The sequence below is a fragment of the Somniosus microcephalus genome, chromosome 5, assembly GCF_052327205.1.
Source record: "Somniosus microcephalus isolate GS21.2 chromosome 5, FLI_Smic_1.0, whole genome shotgun sequence".
In the NCBI taxonomy this organism is placed as follows: Eukaryota; Metazoa; Chordata; class Chondrichthyes; order Squaliformes; family Somniosidae; genus Somniosus; species Somniosus microcephalus.
In genome coordinates this window covers 99,308,566-99,326,401 of record NC_140991.1, presented here as the reverse complement: position 1 = coordinate 99,326,401, position 17,836 = coordinate 99,308,566, and the positions used below count along the sequence as shown (strand labels likewise).

Genomic DNA, 17,836 nt, shown 5'->3' with positions numbered 1-17,836 from the left:
CACTTCCTTAGGGTCCCCTTCGGTGTCACTAATGGGGTCTCGGTCTTCCAAAGGGAGATGGACCAGATGGTTGACCAGAACGAACTGCAGGCTACATTCCCCTACCTAGATAACGTCACTATCTGCGGCCGCGACCGGCAGGAACATGACGCGAATCTGGAGAAATTCCTCCGTACGGCCCAACGGCTGAACCTCACCTACAATAAGGAGAAATGCGTGTTTAACACCACACGCCTTGCCATCCTCGGCTGCGTAGTGGAGAACGGAATCATCGGCCCCGACCCAGAAAGAATGCGCCCCCTCATGGAGCTACCCCTCCCCCACTGCCCTAAAGCACTTAGGAGAACCCTGGGGCTTTTCGCCTACTATGCCCAATGGGTACCCAATTACGCGGACAAAGCCAGACCCCTCCTGAAAGCCACTTCCTTCCCCCTCACGGAGGAGGCGTGCGCGGCCTTCTCCCTCATTAAGGGAGACATAGCCAAGGCCACGATGCACGCAGTGGACGAGTCCATCCCCTTCCAGGTGGAGAGCGACGCATCCGACTTCGCCTTAGCCGCCACCCTAAACCAGGAGGGGAGGCCAGTGGCCTTCTTCTCAAGGACCCTACAGGGCCCCGAGATCCGACATTCGTCGGTCGAGAAAGAGGCCCAGGCGATCGTGGAGGCAGTACGGCGCTGGAGGCACTACCTGGCAGGCAAACGATTTACCCTCCTCACCGACCAGCGTTCGGTGGCTTTCATGTTTAATAACAAGCTGAAGGGCAAAATCAAGAATGACAAGATTTTGAGATGGAGAATCGAGCTCTCCACCTACGATTATGAGATCTTGTACCGGCCAGGCAAGCTGAACGAATCCCCTGATGCCCTTTCACGAATGACATGCGCCAGCGCGCATATCGATAGGCTTCAGACCCTCCACGACCAGCTCTGCCACCCCGGAGTCACCAGACTCTACCATTTCATTAAGGCCCGCAACCTGACCTACTCCATCGAGGAGGTCAGGACCATGACCAGGAACTGCCAGACCTGTGCGGAGTGCAAACCGCACTTCTATAGGCCGGACCGAGCAAGCCTGATCAAGGCCACCCGCCCCTTCGAGCGCCTGAGCATCGACTTTAAGGGGCCCCTCCCGTCCTCTGACCGTAATGTGTACTTCCTCAACATCGTTGATGAGTACTCCCGTTTCCCCTTTGCCTTCCCCTGCCCCGACATGACCAGTAGCACGGTCATCAAGTGCCTGAATGCCCTCTTCGCCTTGTTCGGGTTCCCGAACTATATACACAGCGACCGGGGCTCCTCCTTCATGAGCGAGGAACTCCGGCAATTCCTCCTAGAGAGAGGTATTGCAGCAAGCAGGACCACCAGCTACAACCCCAGAGGTAACGGTCAGGTGGAAAGAGAGAACGCGACGGTATGGAAGGCCGTCCTCTTAGCCTTAAAGTCTAAGGGCCTCCCAACCTCCCGCTGGCAAGAAGTCCTCCCGACAGCGCTGCACTCCATCCGGTCATTACTTTGCACGGCCACTAACACCACCCCCCATGAACGAATGTTCGTTTTCCCCAGGAAGTCGACTACGGGAACCACTCTACCAACCTGGCTGACCGCCCCGGGGCCGGTCTGGCTGCGGAAACACGTGAGGGCCCATAAAACGGACCCCCTGGTCGAGAGGGTGAACCTCCTGCACGCCAACCCCCAGTACGCCTACGTGGCGTACCCAGACGGGCGGGAGGACACTGTCTCCCTACGAGACCTCGCACCCTCAGCCGATCCGGAAACACCGCCACCACCCCCCCCAACCCCAGCCCAGGTAGACGGCATGCCGGAACCCCACGAGCCCTCGCCGACCACGCAAACACCAGCATCAACACCGGATAAGGCACCAGCACCGGATAAGGCAACACCACCGCTGCGGCGATCGGAGAGGCTTACGAAGCCTCCGGACAGACTGACCTACCAGAATTGGTAGTACACTTCACCCCGCCGGACTTAATTCTAAACAAGGGGTGAATGTGGTAAACCTTTAGTCACCTTCGTAACTCTTCGCCTTTTATTGGAGGAATTGATAGGTATATCACCTATCAATTCAGTTCATGAAAAGCGACGAGTTAAGTTAGTAACTATAGGTTTTTATTGGCTAAATAACAGAGCCCACCCTCGTGGGTGATCGGATCCAACAAGGAGGAATACCAGCCAGTCGACCACCTTTATACCTGGGCAAGCAGGCGGAGCCATGGGCAGAGTCAGCTGTGGTCAGCCCAGGTATAACAGCGTGGCAAGAGGTGACCTTGTGTAGTGATACAACAGTGTAAACAGTGATAACCATAGTGTAACGATATAAACAGTGATAACCATAGTGTAACGATAGTGAACGATAAAAGTGGTTTACCACAGAAAGCAAGAGCTCCATGTTTATATCATGCGCAGCTTGTACATCAGCAAAGATTTTGGGATGAAGGGGAAGTGGGATGTGAGAAGGAGGATAACATATGAGGATACCAGCATCTTGTATCCTTTCAGCCCCGCCGCTGGCCACGGGCTCAGCCCTGCCCCTGCCAAGAATGGGCAGCAGCTTCTCCTCCAAGGGGGTGAGGTGAAGTTAGGAATAGGAGGTGTGCCTTGTTTGGTAGAGATTGTCGGTAGATGAGTAATGTGGTGGGGAGAGGGGGGGTGTCGTGCATTGAGCAGTGTGTGAGGCTAGTGGTGCAGTTGGTAGGAGACGGCTTTTGAAGATGCATTTACTGACCTTGACCAGTGGTCTGAGGTCATGAAGCTTCTTTTTTGCACTGGAGCCAGGTCCTGGGGATAACACTGCTGGCAGTGAGAGCCTCAGCGATCTGGTCCCACATCCTTCTTCCTGGAGGGCCTTCTGGCCCCCTGTGGGTAGAGGATCTTGCTTCCACGTTTGACTCCTTGCACAAAGCTGGAGTGCTGTGTGCGAGACCCTGGGTGCTCTTTCCCTGGCCTGTTGAGCCATTTGTGTTAGTGCTGAACCATGCTCCATTGGCCCCACTTCATTCCCCAGAACTAGATCGAGCACTGCTTCCTTCCTCGGTGGGCTGGAAATACACTGATCAAGAAAGTTCTCTTGTACACATTTCAGGAATTCCTCCCCCTCTTTGCACTTTACACTGTTACTATCCCAATCTATATTAAGATAATTGACGTCCCCCATTATCACTACTCTGTATTTCTTGCAGCTTTCTGTAATTTGTCTGCAAATTTGTTCCTCTATCTCCTTCCCACTATTTGGTGCCCTATAGTATACACCCAGTAGTGTAATAACTCCTCTATTGTTGCTTAATTTTAACCAAATAGGTCCTGTCTTTGACCCCTCACATAAATCATCTCTCTCCAGTGCTATAATCGTTTATTTGATCAATACTGCCACCCCTCCTTTTTTTCCTTCCCTATTTTTCCTGAATACCTTGTAGCCAATTTCCCCAGTAGCCAAGTTCCCAGTCCTCGCCTTCTTTGAGCCAGGTCTGTTATTGCCACTATATCATAGTCACATGTGGCAACTTGTGCCTGCAGCTCACCAGCCCTATTTCCCACACTACGTGCATTTAAGCACAGTCACTCCAAACCCATCTTAAACTGCTTCACATTTGCCCCAGTCTGATCCCTCCTATTTCTGAATTATTCTTTAATCTAGTGCTATTTGTTTCTCTCAGTCCTCTGTGCATCTTGTTTTCCTCTCGTTTCATCCTGGTGCCCATCCCCCTGCCAAATTCATTTAAACCCTCCCCCACAGCACTAGTTAACCATCCCGTGAGGACATTGGTCCCAGCTCTGTTGAGGTGCAACCCGTCCACCTTGAATAGGCCCCTCCTGCCCCAGGAGTCTGAAGTCCTCCCTCCTGCACCATTTCTCCAGGCACATGTTAACCACTCATCCTATATATTCACAAGCGTGTGGCACTGGGAGTAATCCAGAGATTACTACCCTTGAGGTCCTGCTTTTTAATTTTCTCCAGAACTCCTGAAACTCTGACTACAGGACCTCAACCCTTTTCCTTCCTATGTCATTGGTTCCCACATGGACCATGACTTCTGGCTGTTCCCCTTCCCTGGTCAAAATGTTCTGCATCCTCTCAGTGATGTCCTTTACCCTGGCACCAGGGAGGCAACTCACCATGCAGGACTTGCAGAAATGCCTGACGATCAAATCCACTATGGCCACTGCATTTCTACACTTCGCTGTGCCCCCCTGTGTAGTCATTTGCCCCACAGTGCCATGGATGTGCTGTAGACTGCACTCCTCCAGGGTGTCATCACCCTCACCGTTGTTCACTACTGAAAACCGGTTTGAGAGTGCCACACTCTGGAGGATTCTTGCACGGCTTGCCTCTTCCTACCCTGCCGGATGGCCACCCACTTACTATTCTCCTGAACTCTCTGTAGCTGCGGGGTGACATGCTTCATTGTTACTGCATCTCTCACCTAATCAACAGTTTCTGTGCTCTGAAACTGACCATCTGCAACATGGCATCCTTTACACCACTTCTGCAGCTGTCAGCTTATCAGATACATCAGAGCAGACTCAACTCACACCAGGGTGAGCTGGCATGTTCCCCGAACAGCGGGTAACCCGTGGGGGAGCACGTAAAATTGGAAGGAAGATTCAAAATACCATTAAATTGGCTGTTAACAAGCCATTTAATGATCTCAATTGTCTCCCCTGCCTCTTGGTGTCGGGTCAGTTCTCCGCTGACAGACCCGACACCTGGGAGACTCGTGTGGAGGTGGGTTCACAGCGGGTTTACTAACCGCTGTCAATCTTTGCTATTTTGACAGCGGACCTGCCTCCAAACCCGCCCTCTGAGCGCCGGCAAAATCAAGCCCTCCGTCTCCCACCGCCAGCATCTCTCAAGCTCCTGTTTCAAAAGTTTTAGCCATTCTTTCACACCTTCCACCCTCCTCTGGAAACCTTCAAGTGAGTGCAGTGCAAGGTTGCTTTAAGTATGGGCTTTGGAAACGAGTCATCAATGACGTTATCAGACCCACACCATTTAATAGGGCCGGGAAACGTGCATGATTCTTTCAATTGGGGCCATTAACTGAAAGTCACTCTGAGCAGCGCGTTGCTCAGAACATCGCGTTCCCGACCCGCTACGCTGCCCACACGCACCAACCCGACGCAAGGTGAAAATTCCGGCCATACTTTTAAAAGAAAAGAACTGATCTTGTGTCAGATTTGTGATTTTCCTAACAGCTATGTGCCAGGAACATGTGCTTCTTGTGCTACAAAGATCTAAGTAGATATTCTGCTTTTCCTTTACAGAGTGGAGAAATTATCCATGTCTTTTCTGGCAAGTGCATTGAGGCAATAAAGAATGGAACAAGCAAAGGCTTGTTTCTGAGACCGTGCAACAAATACACCACCCAGCAGTTGTGGCGATTCGAGCAACTGATAGTCATGAACGAGAGATGAGCTGTCGTCTCCGACACCTACTGTGTGACGGCTGCAGCTCATATGCGCCTGTCTGGTCAGGAGCAGTCGAGATTTCAAGGATGTACAGAACTCAGACTGCTGACAACAAAGTGTGCCTTGTAGTTCTGTTGTACTGAAGGAAATCCTCACAATAGAATGGAAGCAAACTTTAAATATTTCCAAGGCCATCTTTGAACAGGACGGGGAAAGATAAACAATGTGGGTTACATTATGTGGCACAATGAATCACTCTAAACTCCAGTTGTAACAAGGGCCACTGAGGAAGAAACTAAAGTAATTCTCATCAAAGGCAGTATCCATTGGCCAGCCTACTGTGCATTTGCAGGATTTTCAGTTTTTACATCAGTTTCCATTTTTGTTGGACAACGCATAATGTACTTTAATGCTTGAACAAAAAATAAATCTGTACAACATTCTTGTCAAGTTGTCCCATTTTTCCCATTGTGTTAAATATTGCAATGGTATCATTTTTTCCTTCCTTAGTCAGTAAATCAAATAGCGTCCAGTCAATGCATCAACTTGTTATCTTACTTGTACAAACTTGATATCGAGTACAGACAGCATTGAAGGACAACTATGTGAAAGGGCATTTGATATGAGTTATTTGAATGAGCAGTTAAAAAAGGAACACTGGGGTATAAACTGCATAGCGCGGCTTGCATGTGTGAACTGGACACAGGGAACAATCCCTGTGCTGCAACAGGTAGGCCCAAGGCCTGATTGAAACGGGGCATCATTTAAATATTGTTTAATATTTTAAAATTATGTTTAACATTTTTGTTGGTTATTTTAATAGTTTAATATTTTAAAATTATGTTTAATATTTTTATCAGTAAGCAATGCCATAGGAGACCAACTAATAAAATGATAAAGTCAGAATGAGGTGTACAGTAGTTGTATGTTTGTGGGAAGGGATAGTTTAACCATGACCCTTTATGAAGTGCAGCATACTGGTGTTACTATTCAGCCTTGTGGAATGAAATAATCAGCCTTCATTTTCTACAAATGTGGGATATATACTTTGGTCCATCTATTTTTCAGTCATATATAACAGTAACTAATCCTTTTCCGGCTCCTATGTTAGGTGATATTGTTAACGGTTCTTTCCCCTCAGGTACTGTCCCCCTCTCCTCAAAAAGTCAACCCTTGACCCTCCGTCCTTGCAAACTACCGCCCCATCTCCAACCTTCCTTTCCTCTCCAAAGTCCTTGAACGTGTTGTCGCCTCCCAAATCCGAAGCCATCTTTCCCGGAACTTCATGTTTGAATTCCTCCAATTGGGTTTCTGCCCCTGCCACAGTATCGAAATGGCTCTTATCAAAGTCACAAATTACATCCTATGTGACTGTGACAAAGGTAAACTATCCCTCCTCATTCTTCGCGACCTGTCTGCAGCCTTTGACATGGTCGACCACTTTATCCTCCTCCACCGCCTCTCCACCATCGCCCAGCTGGGTGAGACTGCACTCGCCTGGTTCTGTTCTTATCTATCCAATCATAGCCAGAGAATTACCTGCAATGGCTTCTCTTCCCGCTCCCACATCGTTACCTCTGGTGCCCCCCAAGGATCTATCCTTGGCCCCCCCTCCTATTTCTCATCTAAGTGCTGCCCCTCGGCAACATCATCCGAAAACACAGAGTCAGTTTCCACATGTACGCTGACGACACCCAGCTCCACCTCACCACCATTTCTCTCGACCTCTCCATTGTCTCTAAATTGTCAGTACTGGATGAGCAGAAATTTCCTCCAACTAAATATTGGGAAGACCAAAGCCATTGTCTTCGGTCCCCGCCACCGACTCCGTCCCTCTCCCTAGCATCTGTCTGAGGCTGAACCAGACTGTTCGCAACCTTGGTGTCATATTTGACCCTGAACTGACCTTCCAACCACTTATCCGTGCCATAATTAGGACCGCCTATTTCCTCCTCTGTAACATCGCCCGTCTCTGCTTCTGCCTCAGCTCATCTGTTGCTGAAACCCTCATCCATGCCTTTGTTACCTCTAGACTTGACTATTCCAACACACTCCTGGCTGGTCTCCCACATTCTACCCTACGTAAACTTGAGAAAATACAAAACTCAGCTGCCTGTGTCCTAACTCGCACCAAGTCCTGTTCACCCATCACCCCTGTGCGTGCTGACCTACATTGGCTCCCGGTTAAGCAACACCTCAATTTTAAAATTCTCATCCTTGTTTTCAAATCCCTCCATGGCCTTGCCCCTCCCTATCTCTGTAATCTCCTCCAGCCCCACAACCCCGTGAGATATCTGCCCTCTTGAGCATCCCTGATTTTAATCACTCAACCATTGGTGGCCGTGCCTTCTGCTGCCTAGGCCCTAAGCTCTGGAATTCCCTTCCTATACCTCGCCGCCTCTCTACCTCTCCTTCCTCCTTTAAGACACTCCTTAAAACCTACCTCTTTGACCCTCATCTGCCCTAATTTCGCCTTATGTAGCTTGGTGTCAAATTCTGTTTTATAATACTCCTGTGAAGTGCCTTGGGACTTTTTACTACATTAAAGGCACTATATAAATACAAGTGGTTGTTGTCATTGTTGTTGTACTAGAACCAGCTAGTAATAAAACAAGCTACACATGATGTCCCATGATTTATATATAACAGCTTCTATGCTTATGTGTTCGACTAGAATGATTTCTTTCAGAGTCATGGAATAAGAATAACTTCAATTCCACCCTCCCCATTATTGAATTTAATTAAGACCAGTTGTATTTTAGCTCAAATCTGTTAACATGCTTCATTGTCACTGCGATCTGAACATTATTTTTTAATCTAAAATCTTTTGTAGGGATTTCACTAATACTCTATGATATGCTTTATGTGTTATTTTGCAAGAAACAGACTTAAAGTACTGCTGGCTGTTGAATCCTTTTAGGTTGTTCAGTATCTTTACCATTTTTGCTTGTATCCTTCTCTACATGTTTATACTGGCAGAGTGCAGACTGCAGGGAATATATGTGGTAAGGGGAAAGAAGTGGCCCATTTCCTGCTTCACTTGGAGCCTTTTATTTTTTTCCACGATCAAATCCCTCAGATATTTAAATGAACATTTCCTATGCCTCATGAGTCAATATAATACTACACTTGGATCTACATCAGATAACTCACTCAAACAAATCAGATTCACGAACAGGAAAAGAAACCGCCACTGAGATCTGCCAATGTTTCAGCAGCTCCAAGCTTCTGTAAAACTTTGCTAGTTTTACTGTTACTTAGGGTAATGAGAAACAGACTCTATAATTATAAGTTAATTCCATTATTATCCTCACAATGAGGTTTGTATCAGAGTACTGTAATGATGGAATAAAAACATTTATAGACATTCCCTTACTTCAGTAAACATCAATGTTTTACATCAATTAGAGGATGAGCATTTATGGTCAGTCCTTGAACAATTAGTATCAGGCGAGGTGTCAAGTAAGCTTCACCAGCTAGAATTAGACTGGAGCAGTTAGTTCGTGTGCAAGATGATGTTTTTATGCTGGCAGCAGTTGCTAAAGCTTTTTTAAACCTTAATACATCATTCATCATTCAATCTTAAAATGTAATTAACTGTGAAAGAAGCTCAACCTAAGAACCAGCAGATGAAGACTGAGCCTTAGTCCTTTGCAGTTTCTTCATTTTTTAGTGCTGGAACAAAACAACTATTTTATTTTAGAATTTCTTTGTTGTACTTAAACTTACCTTAACATCTTTGTTTTGGCACAGTAACTTGGTGTTTAACCTTTTCCCACTTAAAAGTTTTAGAAACTTCCATTATTTTCAAAGGGATTTCACGGCTATTTTGGCCAGCTCAGCTGGGGAAATCAGTCCTATTACACACCTGTGCCTATGTATCACATATAAATTACACATACGCATCACAGCTCCAAGCCCCTTTGCCAAAGTTTTACTCAGTTTAAAATAACAGACGCTTTAAACATCTGGAATCCAGAGATGTAAAGAGGAAGTTGCACCAGCAGTTAAGAGAATGAAGCCTCTGAGAGGGATGTCACACATTATTCCAAATAGCTTTCCAATTTTAATCCAGTTATGACATGTGAGATGTTACAGAGAGACACACATGAACCAGAGACCAGGAAGAGGCGGACACTAGAGGATGTGAGAGCAGGCAAATCTATCATAAGAGAGTAAAGGTGAGAAATTCGGTATAGCCCCATTTGGGGCGCTAACTTTTCAAAGTTGAATAAATTAGCACCAAATGCTAATGCTGTTCAACTTTTAAAAAATTTGGGGTTTGTGCTCTAAGAAGGAAGTGGAGCGCTTGATTTCCTTCCTGGAGTGCAACAGGCAGCAGGCGGGGCGGCAGGTGAGCAGCGCTGCTCAATGGGCCGTGCAGCACTGCCGCGTTGGAAGACTCCTACCCTCCCTTAAAGGGAAGGGCCATCGCAGCAAGCTTTGCAAGGGGAAAACTTACCTGGTCCCCGACGGCAGCTGCGATCTGGCCTGATCAGCCCGATGCACTGCAGCAGAGTGCCGGGCTAATCGATGGCTGGCGAGAAATGAAAAAAAAAAGATAAAGTGTATTTCAGAATTTTTTTCACTTACTTCGGCCGCCCCGCCTTTAAGTATCGCCCCCAAAGCGCCTGACCTCCCGATGAACGCCTCCTGCAGCTGTCGGTGTTTTCGCCTGGCGATGCTGCAGGGGGCGGAACTGAAGTTCGGGTCCGGGGTGATGCGCACGGCGATGATGTCATGATCTCTGGGCAAAGGAGATCGAGGCGCAACGCCATACCGCTACCATAAACCTCTCGCCGAATGTAGCAGGAGCCGATCTTCTCGCCACGCTCGGTCGGTAAGTGCTTAGTGCCCCGTTATCGCCATCCAGAGGCGATAATGGGAGGTGCTAAGGAGGCGAATTTCTAGCCCTAAGTATTAATTGAAAGAGTTGCATCAGAGTGGGGACAAGTACTGAGTGGGATGCCTCAGGGCTAAGTGTTGAGACCATTATTGTTTATAATCTACATAAATAACGTGGATTCAGCAACTCATTGCAAATTTATAGATGAGACCAAACTAGGAGAGGCAGTGCAATCAGCGGAGAAGGAAGCTCAGAAATTACAGAATGAGTTGGACAAAATATGTAAGTGAGTAGAACAATGGCAGATGAAATTTAATGCAGACAAGTGTAAAGTACTGCACATAGGAAGGAAAAATAGGCAATATGCATTTCATGAATGGTGTAATAGCTAAGGGTAAAACCAAAAGAGACCGAGGAGCCTTGGTGTGCCAACCAATGCAGAGCAGCAATCAACAAAGCACATTGAATTACATCGTCAACACAGTGGAATGCAAGTTAGAGGAGGTAAAGACCACACTGCATCGTTCTTTGGTCAGGCCATACATTAAATACTGCGTAGTCTGGTTGCCAAAAATTAAGAGAGACATTAAAGTGCTGCACACGGTGCAGAGAAGAGCCACAAGGCTGATCTCCAGTTCTGGAGGCTGAATTAGCAGGAAGGACTGGAGAATCCTGGGCTTTTCAGCCTAGAAAAGAAGCATCTGAGTGATGATCTTATAGAGATATATAGCATGTTAAAGGAATAGAAAAAGTTAACCTGGAATAATATTACTTTAAATTGTGGAAGAAAAACTAGGGGGTTAAAACCAGCAAAAGATATCCTTAGGACCGATATCGGGGGGGAACTTTCAGGGGGTTAGCGGGCACGTTCGGTAGCGGGTCAGGTGGGGAAAATTTTTTGACAGCAGGTCAGGACCCCGCTGTTAACCCACCACCACACGACTTTCCCAGATATCTGGTCTGTCAGGGCTGAACAGACCCGACATGCAGTGGCGGGGGAGGCAATTCAAGTCATTATGACCTTGTTAACAGCCCATTAAAAAGTATTTTGAGCTCACCTTACCATTTTATGAGGCCGCCCATGGGGATAATCCTGCTCGGGGATCACGTCAGGTAAGGAGGTCGGGAGTTGTATGACCATGGGATCATCTCATTACTTGACAGCTGCAAATGTGCTATAAAAGCTCCCATCTCACAGCTGTTCACTTTCCAAGCTCAGAAGCTGTTGCTTACTGCATTTGGAAGACAGATTGAGCTTTATGCAGGTTGCAAGTGTTTGGAGCAAATTATCCAGTGTCAACTCATTGGAACAACCGCTCTCACCTCCCTAGGTGCTGTGACTCACTCCATAAGCATATGGAGGGAGTCATGGGAGAGCCTGGGTGCAGCTGTGCACCTTTGTGCAGTGCTTGTCAGTGTTTGCAGCACCTCAATGCCATAGAACACTGACAGCACAACTACCAAAATAAATTTGCGCATGGTCCCTTTAAGGAAACCAGCTGATGACACATCATCAAGTGATGTCATCAGACCCACTTCCTTCAGTTGGCCGGCAAACAAGCCCAATCAGAGGAAAATCATTCTACACAGATCGGGATCCGCCACCGATGTCGCCCGCCGAGGTCGGGGAAATCGCAGCCCAGGACATTCTTCACATAAAGTGTGATCAATGTGTGGAATAAATTTCCAGATAGAATAGTGGAGCCAAACACCCTGGAATCAATTAAAAAACAATTGAATGCTACAATGAGATGAAGTTAGATTTTCTCTGGATGGATGAATTAAATTGGGTCAAGTGGCCTTCCTCATCTGTAATCATCTTGTGAGAACAAGGAAAGAGAGAGCAAGAGAAGACCATTCATTGATATTTTAATGTGTTTATTGTCTTCTTGAGCGACATGCCTACCCAGAGTGAGAGTGCAGGCAGATGTTTATTGCACTAAAGGTGACAAGATAGTTATGAATAGTTTTCCCATTGCTGCATGTAATTGTTTCTTAAACTTGCTACAGAAGCATGGGACCATGGAGATAGATTCACCATAAAAGCAGCAAAAAGATTGTGAAGATTGGCAGAAAAAAAACTGCTTAGATTGCAAACCATTGCACAGGTTCGACAAAAAAGATCATTGATGCTGATGAAAGATCATGGAGAAGAAGATTAGAGTGATCTTGGAAAGGTTAGTGGACAAGAGGCTGAGTGAGCAGAAGCTCATTTTCCAACATTTATTTAAAAATAAAAAAAATTAGACTGATTTGCATTTGCTTGTGCTTCCTTTACTCCAATTATCAATTTATTGAGACCAGAAGTGAAAGACCTTACCTCCTATATTGTGTGCGACACAGCAGAGCTAAATACACACAACAATGTTCATACCATGAGCTGTTAAAGTGAAATTGTGAGCCAACCTCGGAATCAAAGCAAGAGCTGGTGATTCAGTCTGTCTGTGCCTAGCTGAGATGCCAGTACAGGTCCATTTCCAGCAGGCTCTCATGTTTCTGTTGGTGTGCCTAGAACTGGTACACCATTTCAGACCATTTCGCCCAATTTAACCCCTGGATACAAGAGAGAAAAATGTATAAAAGTCAGAACAAAAAGTAGAGAGAGAAAGAAGAAAATTCAAGATTCTGTTCAGTACACATAGAAATCTTTACATTTGATAAATAGCGTAAACACAAAATAATCTGTATGTCAAAAGTTCATTAAATCCAGTTTTCTTTTAATTTCTTGCTATAATAAATGCAGTCATAATTTGAAAAGTCTGTACACAAGTTGCAGTCATTCCTGAAGTAATGAGACTTCTCTTGGAATGGTGCTCCAACATTCCAAGTAAAGCTTCATTACGAAGGGGTTCCTTTTTGTTATCACTTTAACTGTATAGGTCTTTGAAATGCCAGCAACTCACTGAAACTGGCAGGCCACATCAGAATAGAAAGGTGCAGAAAGGTAGCTGGTATATTTTGAGCAATATTCATATTAGCTACTTGCCATTCCTCATCCAGAACAAAATACTTCAGGATTTGGTCCCACAGCAGCCTTGAGCATTCTTAGAGAATACTACTAATAGGATAATAACATAACAGTTTACTTCTCTTGCTGATACTAGCAACCCATTACGTTGTGGCCCCGCTCATTTTTGTAAGGGTCAGAATTTTGACCAGAATTGGGGGCAAGTGCAGGAAATACCAACTTTCTACCATGTGGATACAAGCAAATGACAGGGTAATGATGAGATGACATCATGGCATGGAATTTCTGCATGATTTGTGCCCAGGTAAAAGCGTAATCGAGGAATTGAATGAACTGGCAATTAAAAATTGCGGAATTTTAAACATAAGTGAGTTGCGTCCATAACCACTTTATGCTGGAGTATCCGCGATCTTTTACGCTGGTGCAAAAGTCCATTCACCCAAATTAGTCCCTGCTGATTGTGCCCCTGGTGGAAACTCCACACCCATGAGTCCAATTTCCCACTGTTTACACCACATTTTCCTTTAACATAATGTATGCCTGCTTTTCGGTAGCACCTGATAAACCCAGAAATTGAATTTAAAAGAACCGTCATAGACAAATTTATTTTGCTTGAGAAATTCGTGTCTCTGCTTTGAATTCAATTTTTTTGCTCACAAAGGCAATGGGCTGGATTTTAATTCAGAGGCGGGCTGGGGTCGTATAATCCGCATTTCGTGTTATCCACACGAATCTAAATCGATGTGGGAGATTGATGCGAATTTAACTTAATTGGCCCATTGAGTTCCAACGTGTGGGAACCCATGGCAAATGAATTTTTCCAGTCTGAAAGTCGCCTCCGATGACGTCATCATTGCTGCTGCATTTAAGGTCTGCAACAAGCCTTGCTTCTTCTGCAGACTGCCAACCTTTTGGCCTTTCATGCTACAGGGACCTGGAGGCAGAATGGCCAGTGAAAGACCTAGGTCTGCTCCAAGGTTTGACGACGTTGCCCTGCAGGCTTTAGTTGAGGGAGCAAGAGCTCATAAAGAGGTGCTCTTCCCTTCTTCAGGGAGGAAGAAGCCTCCCCAGCAGACCAAGGCTGTGTGGATCCAGGTGGCAGAGGAGGTCAACTCATTATCAGCAACCCACAGAACCTGGATTCAGTTTAGGAAGAGATTTCATGATCTTCTGCGCACTGGAAAAGTGAGTATGAATTTCCCATCACCCTCAATCTGATCCCCATTGCCTTTCCTCACCAGCACTCAGCTTCAGCAATCTCTTCCTCCACATCTCACTTGACACTGACATCCATGCACCCTTACCCATTCCCTCTCTCTCTATGGTCACATTCACCTAACTATTCAACTATGCAGCCCTCACACTCCCTATCACTGTGATGCTATGAAAACAACTGACAACACACAGGGAGGGCCCTTGGTCTTGCCACCTCACTCCATCTTTGTCTCCTTCTAAGTATCTATGCTATGGAATCTCCACACTCATTCATTCTCACTCAACCCCCACTTGTCTCCCTCATTGCAGGAAAAGAGAGCTCACAATAAGTGAGAAAGAGCAAGGACAGGAGGAGGGCCACACTCAGTAGCCCACCTCACCCCCTGGGAGGAGGCGGTCCTGGAGATCGTAGGAGTGGAGGAAGATGCGCAAGTGGGGGACGGACAGACGGGCGCATCACAGCAAGCTGCTGACAGAATAGTTTTCCATCTCTCTCATTGACATTGCATGAGTCACTGATAATGATTCTGAAGCTGTAACAGATGGACTTATAATCATCTGCAAGATGCAATGTGCATGTAACCTTGGCATCACATCTCTGACTCTTTTACTCCCCAACAGGACCATCGCAAGCACCCGTCCCCACTAGCCAGGAGGAACAGCCTGAGCCTCCAGACTCCTCAGAGGAAGCTGCAACCTCTGAGGGTGCAGCGTCAGCAGAATTCAGCGCACCCAGCACCAGCGCAGACACTCACACCTCAGTGGGACCTTCGGGACATAGAGTAGTGTTGTCACCTGGTGTATCACAGCTCACAAGTGAGCATCAGCAGATTGTGGAGACAGGGACAGCAGTGGAGAGTCCTAGTCAGAGGGCGCAGGACTCTGCCAGCTCGGCTCAGCTGCATGTCGACCCTCTGCCTCTGGGTCCATCCAACGGTGCTGGAACTCCAGGAACAGATGCAGGAGTCTCTGGCAGGTTTTGTCTCCAGGGTCGCTGCAAGTGTGGAGCGAATGGAGGAGTCCATTGCGAACATGAGCAGAGCCTTTGTGGAGTCATTGGCGCATGAACGCATCACCATGGAAAGGTTGGCAACCTCCATGGAGGTGATAATTCGAGAGTGCTGAAAACATGGTGAGTGTTCAGAATAGAATGACATCTCTGGAGGAGCGATGGTCATCTATTGAACAGAGAAACCAGACCTTCATGGAAGTCCTTCTGAGTAGGACTGCCAGTGCAGATACGGGTCCCCATGGCCCCTCTGATGTGCAGCAAGGTGCTCTCCAGCCACTTGCAAGCGCTGAGGGGGAGCTGACCCATGAGAGGGAAGTTGGTGGCAGACATCAAGGAAGTGGGGGCTCCTCTCCAAGCGCTCACACTTCCATGGCACTGCAGAGCCCTCGGTCAGAGCCCCACCAGAGTCCACAACCAATTGAGATCGGCGTCTCAACCCCTGCACAGCTACAGGAGCAGCAGACTGTTGACGAGCCCTCACAGGTTTGCAACCCCAGAGGATGCCCGCCAAAGGTGTCGATACAGGAGCAGCAGAAAAGTGAGCAAGGGGCCTCCGCATCTGCTGATGCCACAGGGGAAGCACCACGTAGGAGCACGCGTAAGAGAAAGATACTGCACAAATAGTCACAACAGTAGTCACTTGGGTGAAATTTGAAGTTTTCTGTGAAAAAGCCATCAGATGAATAATGTAAATAAAAAATCTGATGGCTACTGCTGTAGTTGTGGCGTGTGTCATTTCGCTAATGGGACTTTCACGTTGAGGGCTTAGGATTACTTGCAATCGTCAGTATGGTGGTCAAATTGCTAGGAATCCGCTGGTTCTTGGCCATTGTCGATGCTCAGGTAAGAAGCTGCGAGGCAAAAGTGCTTGATTGGCTGGGCTAAGCAAATCTGGCCAAGATGAGTGCGTTCCTTGCATCCCGGGCAGCAATGTTCTCGCGTATTGCTGCCGCTGGTTGATGGGCCTCTGCAAGATGTTTGTTTTCGCTCTCCTCCTCCTCCTCCTCCTCTGAGGAGGATATGAGAGGAGCCACTTGGTCCTCAGGAATCTGCAAGCCACGATGCTGTGCTGTGTTGTGAAGTGCACAGCAAACCACGACGATTCTGGAGACCCTGGCTGCTGAGTACTGCAGGGCTCCACCTGATCTATCCAGGCATCTGAAGCACATCTTCAGCAAACCGATGGTTTGCTCGATTATGGCTCTGGTGGACATGTGGCTGGAGTTGTAGCTCTCCTCAGCTTCGTTGGATGGGCTCCTCAATGGTGTCATTAGCCACATCCTCAGGGGATAGCCCTTGTCTCCAAGTAGCCATCCGTTAAGTTGTTCTGGCGGACTGAATAGCGGAGGCACACTAGACTGGTGCAGTATGAAGGAGTCATGGCAACTGCCAGGGTACTTGGCAGAAACAAATTTCCTTCTTGTGGTCACACACCAGCTGAACGTTAAGGGAGTGGAAGCCCTTGCGGTTGACAAAAATACCTGGATTGCAATGGGGTGCCTTAAGGGCCACATGTGTGCAGTCAACAACGCCCTGCACCCTTGGAAAGCCTGCCAGATTAGCTAATCCAACCGCACGCGCCGTGACACTTGCTTGATCCTTGGTGAAATGGATGTGATTGTGCGCGATGGCAAAGAGGGCATCGGTTACCTGCGTGATGCAAGTGTGTGCGGCCGCCTGGGAGATGCCGCTGATGTCTGCTGCTGATCCCTGGAATGAGCCTGAGGCAAAAAAGTTGAGTGCGGTGGTGACTTTGACGGCCACTGGTAAGGGTTGTCCACCTGGTCCTCTGGCCTACAGGTCTTGATGCAGCATTGCGCAGATGTCACCCACTACCTCTCGCGAAAGTCGGAGCCGCCTTTGGCACTGCTGCTCAGACATGTTGAGGTAGCTGACCCTGTGTCTGTAGACCCGGTTTGGGGGGTATCTCCTGCGCCGACGGGCTTCCATGCGCTGGCCCCTTCTGGCCTGTGCAGTTTCAGGTGGGTGAGCAGCAGATTGGCGCTCCTGTTGTTGTCGCTGCTGTTGTTGCTGCTGCTGTTGGTGCTGCTGTTGTTCCTGGTTCTGCTGGTGCCACGGCTGGTCTTCGTCCTCATCTAATGTCCAGAAGGGAAGGAAATAAATGGCTCCCATGCTTCTGGTAGATGCCTCAGTTGAGGAAGCGCTCAGTGAAGGTGGCGAGAGGTGTTTCCCAGGAGGTCACACTGGAGATGGGTGTCAGGCTCCAAACTTCCACAGCTGTGGTTATGCCTTCTAAAAGTTCCCCTAGACCTGAGACTACAAAGTCCTGCCACCTGCAAATGATGGCTGATCAAATCTCCTCGTTAATGGTTGACCTGCAGCTGATAGTCAGCAATCCAATTGTGCTC

The 17,836-nt window shown here is 47.5% G+C and overlaps 1 protein-coding gene across 1 annotated transcript in view; it reads left to right on the top strand.

Moving 5' to 3' along the window:
- The window catches only part of LOC147117228 (polypeptide N-acetylgalactosaminyltransferase 15-like), a 149,270-nt gene extending 141,279 nt beyond the window's left edge, over positions 1 to 7,991 (top strand). Inside the window, exon 10 of the mRNA XM_085988028.1 lies at positions 5,283 to 7,991. Coding sequence (XP_085844154.1) covers positions 5,283 to 5,432 — 150 coding nt within the window. The 3' untranslated portion in view covers positions 5,433 to 7,991. The remainder of the gene's footprint in view (positions 1 to 5,282) is intronic.
- The last annotated feature ends 9,845 nt before the right edge of the window (positions 7,992 to 17,836 follow it).